Consider the following 13,158-nt stretch of genomic DNA (forward strand, 5'->3'; position numbering starts at 1 on the left):
TCAACTCTTATTTGTTAAGGCATTTCGATGTCATCAAGCCTAACGAATTTGCCGCCTGGGTACTTAAAAAAAAATAACAAACATCAAGAAAATTTTCAATGCTTAATTGTAGTCAAGCAAACAATGCAAAGCATTTTTCTGAACAGTAACTACAATTTTAGCAATCAGATAATAAAGATACTCTTAAAGTAGAATGCAGTTTAAAGAAAAGCTAAAATAATCATTAACTTTTCATTAATTTTCATAATTTTTTTCAGCGAAAAATTGTTCACTTTCCCACCTGCTTCCATAAATGTGTATACACCTTGAGGGTAAGAGGGATACACCTTGACATTTCAGCGGCTATAAAATGTAAACAAACAAAAAAATCCCCCACGAGAAATGCTTTCGCAGGAAGATGTTAATTTCATTGAAAATTCGCTTTCTTTCGAGGAAAAAGTGCGTAATTTACAGCGTCTCGCTTGCAGATGTCTTTAATCCTTTCACACTCTTCGCAGGCGTCGGTGATATTTCTTCTCTACGGACAGCGAAACCCGCAATATGCGCTGCAAATTCTCACCGTCGCCGAACGTGCACCGGAAGGCGAGGAAACAAACTTCTTGGTCGATTGGATGAATCACGTGCCACAGGCGGAAAGTTGGGAGAACGAACTGCTAGAAGCGCTGACCATAATGGAGCAAAATCTGCTGCTGCTTCAAGCTGGGTTCGATGACGCTGAGCTTCGGGCCAAATATTTCCCACAAACGGCTGAGATTGCACTGCACGTGCATCCGATGCTGAAAGGGCTATATCACTTTTGTGAGCGTTTGAGCGATGAAAATGCGCGTAAATTGGTGATCCAGCTGCAGCAATCGACTACTTTTGCCCCACTGAGGCACGAATGTATGGAAATCATTCTACTGCAACTTCTCATCAACGGAAACATTGAGTTGGGTTTGAAACAGTCCGGTGTGGAGAGTAATGTTTTAATGCTTACGGCCGCATGCAAAGCGGCAGAGCTGTACGATGAAAGTGATTTCCTCAAGAGTATCGCATCCCATTATAATCGAAACGTATCGCAACCGAATCGCGAACAATCCGATGCAACTGCCAAAAACATTCCAAAGGTTGATGATTCGCCCAACACACATGCTCGTTCGAACATACCATTACCACCAGCGGTACAGCCAGCAACATCATCGCTCGAATCGTACACGTTTGATCCTGCCCGCGCAGGCATCGTGCTGCTGATCAATCAGTTCACCTTCTATCGTGAAACCAACCCGGAGCTGGTCGAGCTGGTACCCTCACGACCGCTGAAAGACCGCAAAGGTACGGAGGTAGACAAGAGCGCGCTGGAGCGGCTTTTTACCGACTTTGGGTACGATCTGCTGGTGGAAGAAAACATTACCCACCATCAGATACTGCAGGCGGTGCAGCATGCAGTTCAGCGCACCCAACCGATACACTGTTCGCTGGTTGTGTGTCTGCTTTCCCACGGCCAGGAGGGCAAAGTGTTCGGCGCGAACAGCATTCCGGTGGAGGTGCGCGCGATCCAGCAGCTCATGGCTAGCGAACGGCTCACCGGCAAACCGAAGCTGCTGATCGTGCAGGCCTGCCAAGGGGCGGACCTACAGTCGGCTGTACCGGTACCGATCTACGAGCACGACGGGCTGGAAGGGTCGGAAAAGACGGCATCGGTGTTTATGGATTTTCTGGTCGCCTGGTCGACGGTGCCCGGCTTCGCCTCGATACGGCACATCGAGAAGGGGTCCTGGTTTATACAGGAACTGTGCGCTAAGTTGCGCCAACTGTACCGAAGGTGAAAAAACGCTAACTTTAAGTATGGCAGAATGTATTCTAAATCGATGCTATAATTACAGCGAACATATTATGGACATACTGACAGCTGTGATAAACGATGTCGCAAGCAAGCGGGGCTACGGTAACGAATGTATGGTACCAATCGTACAGAGCACACTGAGCAAAAAGCTTTACTTTCACCGTCCGGAGTGAGTCATACGGTTTAATATGGGGATTAGACACGACCAGGCGTTGTAATGTTCCTAAAAGACAGGACCGCGGTTCAGTTCCCAAACAGAGCGGCTGCCCGTAGCCGAGGACTGACAATCCTTTTACGTAGTACCAAGCCTTAAAGACCGCGTTGAAATAGCTGAAAAGTGTCCTTCGTGCTAAAAGCACAGTTTTTTTTTGAAAATGATGTCTGTTATTGTTATAATTTTAGAATAATATTGATGATAGATGAACGGTCAGGCCGTATTTCTTTAAATAGAACATTGATAGTGATACAATATTTTCTGCAAAATACGCTTCACACATACAAATGTGATTAAACTATACAATCTGCAGATTACAAATCACATATTAGGTAGCTAAAATAAAACCTCACAGTAATATTATTCTATTTTTTTTAATAATGGTGTATGCGAGTAGTTTATGAGAAAATGGTCCACTTGATAGAAAATGGAATAAAATCCCAAAACAAGTATAAGAATGTTTTTTCAGCTTTTTTATTGATTGTTTTTTTTTTGTCTTGTCTGCTTCTATTTTTTTGAATAATTATAACTGGAAGTGAATATAAGTTTAAATCCATACCGGTTCTAGAAATCCGCAACCCACATCTACTCCAAAAGTCCTGAGCTTATACAGTTTAGATCTACTGCAGAACCCACACCGATCCTGAGGCAGACCTTGAATCCATACCGATTCACTGATACTTAACCCATAACGGCTTTGAAACTGATACTAAATTCCAATCAGTCCTGGAACAGACCCCAAATCTATACTGATCGAGGAACTGGTACTGGCCTCATACCGGCCCTAGAACTGGTTCCCGAACCATACTTGTCTTGAACTAATTCTGAACCTGGATATCGACTCTAGAAGGGACCCCCATTCCATACCGGTCCTGGAACTGATAACATGGATACGTTATCACTGGATACCAATCCTGGAACTGATCCTGAACCTAAACCGGCCCTGGAACTGGTTCTCAAATCTTATCGATCCTATAACTGATCATAAACCTACGCTGGTCATGGAAAAGATAGAAAATTGAAATTAACCCATACCGGTTGTGGAATTTATGCTGAGCCCCTTGACACCCCTGAAATTGATCTCGAACCCAAATCGTTTTTGAAACTGATCTCAAGTCTATTTAGGTCATGAAGTCTTGTTATTCTAGTGCACCTGTACCTGTACCTGTATTTGAATTATACATAGAACGGATCGCAAACCTGTCCCGGTTCAGGAACTATATTTGTCGAAGACCAATTCCCTGACAAAAACTTCTTGATACATTAGACACTCAGTGCATAAGTAAAGCCTGATCCATACAGCCAGGAAGTAAAAAGGCCGAATTTAAGGCCGAAATATCCTACTAGTTCTCTGCCTCCGGATTTCAACTTCCTTGATTTTATCGTTTGTCGAGATATGAAAAACCAATCATATTTGTTTTAAACAAAACAATAAACTCAGGATTCAACAAAAGTCTAAAAAAGATCATTTTTATACCGTCCAACGGATTTTTGTAACGGTCGTCTCACATTTCTTCCTGAAACCATGCGCCCCCATCGAAATCGACGTACGTAGCAAGGACGATGTGTCGATGAAACCAGCCACCAGCCAACTAATCGACCAACAAACCAGGACAATCCGCTCGCTGTGGGTGTGTGTCTGTGTGTGTGTGTGTGTGTGTGTGGAGAAGGCTCGTCAGACGAAAACTCGACGGGTTCGTTGACAGTGCGTCCGTCGTCCATAAATTCCCCACCCATATTGCCAACTCAGCCTGGGCGATACCGTCACCACACCACCCAGAGTTCGTAGTAAAAATGGGTCCGCACCCGCCAGTAGCACAGTAGAGCAGAAGCTTCCAGCAATACCGTTCCGTTCCTTATATCCCGTGACCCCGTGCAAATTGTGAATTGTGATGCAAAGGTGGACAGTGGCAAAGGATGCATCCGAGCAGAGCGTATGAAGCACACAGGCTCGGGGACAGGTTACAGTCGACGAAGCACAATCGCTGTGTGGGGATTGCATTTTCTAGTGCAATCGAGTTCTAGTGTAAACCGTGAGTTCGTCCTTGTCCTGTTCAATGGTGTTCATTCGTTTTGTGCTTCCAAAATCATTATTCAGACCCAGCCGTAGCGCGTGATCCGTCCCAGGTGCAGGCGGGAGTAGCATGAAGTGGAACGTGGGGCAGGTTCAAAAGAAATGCAAACTCTCCCCCCATTAAAACCCACTCCAAGTAACGTAGTAACCCGTGCAAAATCGAGCCAAGTTCAGGCGTATCCTGCCCACGTGTGTTAGGAAGAATCATCTCCCTCACAACACGCATATCCTGGAAAAGTAGGGAAAATTCCCTTAAATTTGCGTGATTGCGTGGTGTCATTGGAAAATACGCTGCAGTATCCTTTTCCTCCCGTCCCCTTGTGTGCGTGCGTGCGTGTGTGTGTGTGCAAAGCAGCGAGTCGCGACAGTCACTTGACGTTTGCGACACCCAAAGTGGGGCAGCAGAATCGATCAACCACGGTGGGATACACCTTTTGTTGATCGATTTTTTTCGACGACGGCGAGCTGTCAGGATATTCGACGACGCGTGTGGAAACACCCAAAACACAAACACACGTCGACGACAGGCAAGGTTTGAGGGGACAAAGGAGAGAGAAAGAGAAAGGAGGAAAAAAACGCGCGCCGAAAAGAGTGACGGGGCACACAGCACGACGCTCCCGTCAAAATAAACATTAGCTTTGTGTGTCGCGCGCGCGGGTCGAAAGTACACCTTCAGGCTGTGCTGTGTGTTTCCCTTTTAAGCGTGGGAAATAAATGTGTGTGTGTGTGTGCGTGCGTTATGTACGTCATTTCGTAGAGGAGTTTGCTTGTGAAGTAACGTAAATTGAGAAAGAAATTAAAACAAACTCACCCAACAATTGTGCTTCCCTATTCCTCGCTGTGTGTGCGAGTGTGTGTCCCCCCTCTCATGGTGCAGTTTTATTGACAACTCGACAAAGAAGCATCTTCTCCATGGCATCCTTTGTTTGGACATGTCCGTCCGTTCGTCGTGTGCGTGTGCGCCCCATTAGTGCTGCATAATGGGAAGCTGCAGTGTGCATCCAAAGCAGACGAATTAAAGAGCCCTCTTCCAGCCGCAGTAGACAGTATGACACGGTAGAGGCAACACAAACCGAGTGAAGTGCAAACAGTAGGTATAGCGGGTAGCGTTCTTCCGCGCACAGGCGTCACGAGGGATCTGTGCAAAGGCAACTACTAGGCCAACAGCGCAACAAGGCCAGCAAAGATGCATTACCGTCACGAGGATGTTGTGCTGGAGCAGCACGCGAGAAGCGAGAATCACTCGCTCGGCGGTGTTGCCGCCTCCGACGCCAAGTACGAACAGTCCATCGTGTGGCCGTTTCTTATTCAGGTAAGTGTGGTTTGTTTTTGTACTGCTTTGGCAGCATTGTGTCCTAGTAGTGCATTTTTTTTAAGTCATTCTGTTTTTCCTTGCATAAACCTCTCCAACACAAACACACAGAATGCGATGGAAAATCCGCTCTGCACCACGACCACCTCCACCACGTCGACCGTTTCCGTGCTGCTGTGGACGACGATTGCAGTGTTCGGGATTGTTTACACCCTGCTCGGTAAGGATATGCAGCGAGCGTATGTCGTCTTCCCACTTGACCTCGATCTCGATTTTTTTTTTTTGCACGTTGTTTTTGTGTGCTGCTGGGCTGTGTGATTTTCCCGCCCGCAAGCGTTTATCATCCGGACTGTGAGGATGTGACACGGTGTGTTGTTCCACATTTTACGAGCGTCCTTGAGAGAAGGTTGAAGCAGTAGTGACGTTTGCGTGTTATTAGCCCCCAGGTGACTGCCTCGTCGTTTCAAAGCGTTTCGCAAATGCCTGCTTGTGCTGAACGAAACGAAGTGCATGATAAGGATTATGAGAGGCCACTTACAGGGTTTGTTAGCAAGGGTTTAAAATACTTTTCGATTCCTTTTTGTGGCTTTATCAAATTTTGACATTATTATTAGCTTGGGATCAAGCTAGACACCCTGGAAGCAGGACAGTCCTGGGAATTACTGTCTGGAAACTGCTAGATTCATTGGCTTTCTTGACCTTTTCTTCCGGGAAGTAAATTTACTCGGTTTTCCAAGTCAGTTTCTACTATGAACGGCATTGTGCAACAATCGCTCTTCTTGGATAAATCGAATAAGAATTGTCAAGGAGCTTGTCCAAAAAGGGTGCTGTAGAGCCAAATTTCTATCATCTGAAGTTGACTTCCCGTAAGAAAGAGTCAAGGAATTCTCTCACAACCATGTGATCCCATCAAAAACCCTGTAAATATTTCCCTTTAGGACAGGCTCATATGGAATCTAATAGGAATTTTCAATATGGATAACTCAAAATCCGAAATTTGAAAATTAGGCTTTTTGAAGAACTCGAATGACCTAGTTCGTTCATCTACAAGAACTGTACGAGAACGGCATCCTTCTTTCTGGATATTCATTCTTTTCATTGATTCGAATCAGACTAGAAGAGAGGCTTTAGTGAATTGTATCTTGAATTTACTGTTTAAAGATGTATAAAAAAAACAGTGAAATACATAAATCCTTTTATTACTTAAATTCCTATCGATCCACTCTTTTGAAATTCATCTCACTTACTCACTGGACAATCTTGTGATTCACTCGTTTGAAATTCAATCTGTCCGTAGAAAGAATCTCAAAGATTATTGATTCTGACTCTTGAAGAGGAACTACGAGTATTAAAAAAAATAAATAAAATTAGACTCCTTTGGCCTTAGTTCAACAATTGCAAGTTTGCAACCACTCATCCAATCGTTTACTAGTTCGTCCAATCGACGGAAAGTTTGCCAAAAACTTGCCTGTGGCAGTTAAACGATTTTTATTGCTTACAGCGAACGAAGTTCGTTCCGCACCTTGAATTGAACTAAAAAGAACTGAACTAATCGACCAGTTCTTGTTCATTCTAACAGTCATAGCTGGGGATTCAACCTTGCACCCTTCAACCTTAAATTCAATTTGATGTGGTACTAATATTGTAACTCTCTTCCTCTAGGATATCGATGTCTCCGGGCGATAGGATTCCTCACCGGGTTGGCAGCCGGTGCCGGATGTATTGTGCTGTTGCAGAATAAGAACATCACCGGGTTTGGAAACCTGGCTGCCCCAGGTTAGTTTATAGAACTGCTTGTAACTGTCCACACGCAATGCTAACATTGTTTCTTCTCTCTTCATTAGCACTGGCCGTAGTGGCCGGACTGTTCGGTGCAGTGCTCGGCTCGACCCATCCCATCTCATCCACCCTGATAGGAGCCTCCGCCGGTGCACTAGTGGCCGGCGCAACGATTGCCGCCTGCATAGCCACGTTACCTCATTACATATTTGGTGTAAGTATTTGGAGGCGCGCTTTACACACACTCTCTCGCTCTCCCCGTAGTCCTATCGATGCTTACCACTGATCACTCACTTGCAGGAGAACGAACTGTTCGTATCGGTCGTTGGTGGAGCTATCATTTGTGCGATCTGCGCACTGTTCTGCCCGAAGTTTACGTCCATCATCGCTTCCAGCATTATCGGATCGGCCATGATACTGTGCTCGATCGATTTCTTCATGCACGGACTGAACACACTGGACTGGGTAAAGGCCAACTTCCCCTAAGGTCTCAGAGGTTTCCGCGTCTAAAATGCCTTTTCCGCTTCTAGATCTTCAACATGAAGCCGGACCCAACGCCACCGCCGTGCTGGGGCGGCGTGATCCTCTGCTGCTGGCCCATCTCGTCCGTGCTCGGCGTGCTGGTGCAGTGCTTCGTGACCGCCTGGAAGATCGACCACCGGCGCCAGCTGCACCATCGCCGAAGGCGACACTACAAGGGCCGATCGGGGTCACGATCGCGCGAAACGCGGGAGGAGGCCCGCCAGCGCAAGTATCGCTATCTGTATCAGGTTCGCACCGCCCGGGGCGATATTATTTCGCAGGTGAGTGGGGAGGGGGGCCGGAAAACAAACCAACCCGCGTACGGTTCAGGTTTATTTATGTGCAAAAGTTTCCGTTTTCCTTAGATTCTTAGATAAGCCGGTTTCTAAAAAGCACGTTGAGAGGGTGGAGTGGTAGCATTGAAAGCCAGAAAAAAGCATTAAAAAACCCCGACCATCTAGTGCTGCTGCAGGTAATGGTGGTGGTTTGTGTGCATGCTTTTACTGCTTTGCCCCACAACACTGCGTAACACGCTGCTCGTCCTTATGCTTTTATGAACCAGGGAACCAGCACATGTAGTAGGTCAGCCGGCATACAGTGATGGATATGAAATGCGTGCGGAAAATGGGTTATAAAATTAAGTGGAAAATTGAATACATTTAACTATTTTTGGCATTTTTAGGTGAAAAGTTTTCAAACATGGAAATATTGTCTTACAGGGTTTTCCGGGGGTTCTCATAGTTGTCGGCCACTTTCTTGACGCTTTCCTATTAGATTGGAAATAATTGGACTCTATGGCATCCTTGTTGGAGAGGCCCCTTGGAAATTCCTATTGGAATTGTCAAACAAGGGTGCTATAGAGTCTAATTCCCATTACATTTAGTTCATTTCACGTATGAAAAAGTAAAAAAAGTTCCCCACAGCTATGAGAACTCCTGGAAAACCCTATAAATCATCATTTCACCCATTACGCATTTTGAACCACTCTTCACACAAATACACTCACATATACACACAATCCAGTGCCTGACGCAGTGTCTGTAAATGGTTAGGCATGTGTACGTTTCTGCCTCGTCGTTTTTTTTTTGTTGTTAATTCTTGCTTTCTATTTCAACTTTCTGATCACATCAACGGCCAACAAATATTAACAAACGACGCTTTTACGCATTTTCCTCCCTCCTCCCCGGTTTTTGCTTTGCAGAACTTTGTGTCCGCCCTGCAGAAGCACGTCACCACCGACTCGGGCCCACCGTCGGAGGTGTCGACGAAGCTCGGCTCGAACGATCGCAACACGGCCCGCAGCGACCGCACCCATCTGACCAACCTGCCCGACTCCGACTTCGACAAGATGGACTCGAGCTGCGAGAAGCGTTGACAGAAGCTGTCGTCCGCCTCGGGCAAGTAGTACCGGGGCCGGTCGGGCGGCGTCGGCCACCGGCGCAGCGAGCGCCTGTCCCGCCAGTACTCGAGCCGCAGCATTGTCCAGGAGATCGATCGCGAAATGGCACTCGCCATCGGACCGGACGGCCACCACGAGCCGCGCTGAATTTCAATCATCTGTTTGCGTTAAATGAAAGGAAGGGGTCTTTTTATGTATGTGTGGAAATTATAGGTTTAATATATACATATAGGTGTTTTGCTTTTGCATTTACCAATCGGGTCGGGCCGATGTGAGGTGAGGGAGTTAGTTTTTTTTTACAATCGTGACAAAAAAGCAAACAAACAAACTTTAATGGTGTTCCATTTAGCATTTAGGTGTTTCGTGCCAGGGATAAGGGGGTCGTACCGGGACCGGGAAGAAGCGATTTAAGGTTGTTTGCTGTGAGTGTTTGCAAAACGAAGGATGAACGAATGCACAATTAAACCAAACGAAAAGAAAAAAAAAACAGTGATGAACAGTGGTTACCGGATAAATGAGGCAGTAAGTAGTAGCAAGAATGTATGGAATATAAGTGAAATACTTTATCGTTTAAGGATGAAACGGGAAGGAGCATAAATGCAAGAAAAATGAGACAAATGTGCAGATAATGAAGCGGGAACAATGCGTAACTAAGTGGAGAAATAGTGGGACAGGTGCTCGAAGAGTGCTACGGCAAGGTAAAACCAGCGAACGAGAGAGAGGGCAAACGGAGAGGATGCGCAATAGAATCCAAAGAGGCAAAAGACAGGGACACACACAGCTACACGAAACGTTATGCGAGAATATATATATATAAATCTATAGTGAATAATAATAATTTTACAACAAAACAAATAAACAAACTCATACACCTTACTCTTACATTTATACCAGCTGGTGGTTGTGGTGATGATGGACGTTTGTCAGTGATTATCTTCCGCATGATCTGAATCTAATTCATGATTTTGAACGTAGTGTACTAAATGATTAAAACAAAAAAAAAACATACACCTTAAGAGGGTTAAGAAGCAAAGATACAGAACTTAAAACGTAAAACCAAAGCAACATGCATGCAAGAGGGAGCGCGAAAAGGGTTAGCATATAAATGTAAGCTTACGAAAGGTTATCTAACATATAAAAAACATCACAAACAAGCAGGAGTAAAAATATTGGCAAGAAAAACAAACAAACTTAAAAGCTCTTAAATCTTAAAGGAAGGATGCGAAAAAACGAGCGTGTGTGTGTGTGAATGGCATGCATTTAAAACAGAACTAACTTAATCGTTTAATAAGCCACAGAGTTAAAACAGGATAAAGCTGGAAAAAAAATTGAAATATTCTAACGAAAGTAACGGCGGGGCAAAGAAATAAGCAATGGCACAACAGGCAAGATGCGAATAAAAAGAAACAAAATTAAAAAAAAAACACACACACACACACAAAATAAGTAAACGGAACCGTCTAATGGTTCTACCCTCCCGAAAGAAGCGAAGAAGCTAGTGAAATGTATTTTTTGTTTCATGTAAAACTTTACGCAAACACACATAGACTAGGTAAACTAAAGCGAGTGAAGCAGCAAAGGGGCAAATAAGGCAAATGTGAAAGATATGCAAAGCAGATAACACAAATGACAAGTAAACGATACGAGCGCAAACGATAAATCAAATAAAAGCCATAGTTGTAAAACGGTAAAGTGAATAAACAGAATGTACTAAAAAAGCACATGCTAGGCAGAGAAAGGCAAGATAAAAACATACCCAAAACGTGTACAGAGGTGTATGTAACAGGGCTATTCGTTCAGTGTAACTACATTTATATCGTTCCAGATCTAGTGTGACTAACTGTTGTTCCTTTTCGGTTTCCGTGGTCTTTATTTATTAAATAGTTTTTTGCGTCATTTTACCACCGCAAATCGGAGTTTTCGTACGCGTTATTACAAAAAAAAAGAAGTATCGAATGCATTCAAGTAAAAAAAGAAAAAGAAAAAGAAAGAAAGAAAACCAGGCAATGTTGTTCGTTTGTAAGGGGAGGAAAAACAATCGATCTTAAAGAAGAGAAAAGAAACTGTGCAAATTCAACTAAATCGAAACACGCAAACAATTTGAATCGAAAAGAGTAGCAAATACTTGTAGCAAGTGAACGAAAGGTGGAAGATCCTTCGTGCTGGTAAGGGTGGCACAGAGTGTGGATACATGAAACTGTAAAACAATAATGAGAACTGTGAAGCGAGGGAAAAAACAAGTGGAAAATGGAATTATGAAACTGGAAGTAAAGTGTGGATGGGGAAATGAAGGGATTTTATCGAAATATCATTGCACATACACACACACACACGCAGTTGCAAAGTGTGTGTGTAGCGATTGTGCAATGAAAATTGGTGCTGTTTGGAAGGGAATAAACGTTCCGCTGAATGTGGAGAGAGGTTGTGCTTTGAAAAGTAGAAATGAGTAAAAACGGGAAATTTGCTAGAGTAGATGGTGGTCAGGAGGAAGGAAGGAAGGTTAGCCATGCGCAATACGAAGGGCAAAAGAAAGAAAGCTAGCTACTTAATGGATGTGTATAGGTTTATAAACACGGAAGCTCAAATATATAAACAACATATTTTGGAATTAAGCAAGGTGTGTTTTGATGTTTTTTTTTAATTTATTTTAAAAATGGGTTGGTCGTTGTTATTCTTCATGTTTCTATTTCCATTTTGCTATATTTTTTCATAAACTGTATAATAACCTTAAATTTATTTTTTCGATGTTAGTTTTACAAACATACGAACATTAAAGTTAAAGCACAGTTTGGTTGAAAATTAAACGCTTAACCTTTAACTTTAAGTTTCACGTTCTGATCATGTAGCAGTAAAAAAATGATCCTCCATGATGAATACAAATGAATTTCCCTACTGTTCGTTTGACTGAACATCCTTTTATCAGGAATTTAAGGAATAAACAGGCTCCGCCCACTTTTTTGCACGTTCGCACGAACGCACTAAGCGTAAATGAATGGACAAAACAGGAACTAATTCTTCAAAATTAGGATAAAAATTAGTTATTTTACTAATTTTAATTTTAATTTTTATTTTTAGTTATTAGGTGTGGTTTTGATTGATAAAGTATCCAATCAGTAGATAGAATGATGTATTCTTATTACAGTCGTTGTCGCTAAATTTTGACTCTAACTCACTTATTTTTGTCTCGAAGGCACCAATTTTTGACAGCGTTTCACGATTTTTGCCTCGAAGGCATCCATTTTTGACAGAGCGCATCAATTTTTGCCTGGAAGGCATCAATTTTTGACTGTGAGTCAATCGCTTTATTTACAAAATTTTATGTAATTTCTGAAACTGTGTGTTCTGAAATGATTGAAATTAAGTTAAATAGTGAATAATTTTATTGATAGAATTTAAAATCAAACAATTGTTTTGCCAATTTTGGCAGTTTCAATGGAGTGAAAAAAATTGGCACGTATTTTCAGCTGTAAACAAAAGCTTTAGAAATTCTAAAATTTCATCATTTTTTCTCAAGAAACAATCAATTTACACAGTTTTTGTATTTTTTATGAGTTGTGGAGTAACAATTGTTAAAAATCTGCTTAAATACCTTGTAAAATTGTCATGATTCCTACAAGAGTCAAAAATTGATGACTTACAGACAAAAATAGGTGCGTTAGAGTCAAAAATTGATGCGCACTGTCAAAAATTGATGCCTTAGAGGCAAAAATTCATGCGCACTGTCAAAAATTGATGCCTTAGAGCAAGGTGTTATAAATGACAAGGTGAAGTTGTTCAGAGCAAGATGACATTTCTCGACTTGACATATCTCTTCCGGGGGCTCCGGTATAAAAATCGGGGAGAGCTGGTGCTGGGTAATGAAATCTGTATGCAGAGAGTGACAGATGTCCCCCACAATGTCGCCCAGCAAAAGCGATAAAAATCAACCGTCTAAATACATTATCCTTGCCTTAGAGCCAAAATTTGGTGGCAATGACTGTAATAGCAATCTTGTGTCAAGAACACAAGACTGATATGGTTTAACATTGGATAGATT

At 43.0% G+C, this 13,158-nt stretch overlaps 2 protein-coding genes across 2 annotated transcripts; both read left to right on the forward strand.

The window, feature by feature from the left end:
• The first annotated feature begins 300 nt into the window (after positions 1 to 300).
• Positions 301 to 2,494, forward strand: LOC3291408 (caspase-8). Its single transcript, XM_552560.4, has 3 exons — positions 301 to 438; positions 498 to 1,801; positions 1,863 to 2,494. The coding sequence occupies exons 1-3, from the start codon at positions 382 to 384 to the stop codon at positions 1,993 to 1,995; spliced, it is 1,494 nt and encodes a 497-aa protein (XP_552560.3). The 5' UTR covers positions 301 to 381; the 3' UTR covers positions 1,996 to 2,494.
• Positions 2,495 to 3,698: 1,204 nt separating this feature from the next.
• Positions 3,699 to 11,734, forward strand: LOC1280942 (transmembrane protein 198). The gene is made up of 7 exons (XM_061657672.1): positions 3,699 to 5,422; positions 5,534 to 5,642; positions 7,085 to 7,198; positions 7,267 to 7,415; positions 7,502 to 7,666; positions 7,732 to 8,004; positions 8,925 to 11,734. The coding sequence occupies exons 1-7, from the start codon at positions 5,297 to 5,299 to the stop codon at positions 9,096 to 9,098; spliced, it is 1,110 nt and encodes a 369-aa protein (XP_061513656.1). The 5' UTR covers positions 3,699 to 5,296; the 3' UTR covers positions 9,099 to 11,734.
• The last annotated feature ends 1,424 nt before the right edge of the window (positions 11,735 to 13,158 follow it).

The sequence above is a fragment of the Anopheles gambiae genome, chromosome 3, assembly GCF_943734735.2.
Source record: "Anopheles gambiae chromosome 3, idAnoGambNW_F1_1, whole genome shotgun sequence".
Lineage (NCBI taxonomy): Eukaryota > Metazoa > Arthropoda > Insecta > Diptera > Culicidae > Anopheles > Anopheles gambiae.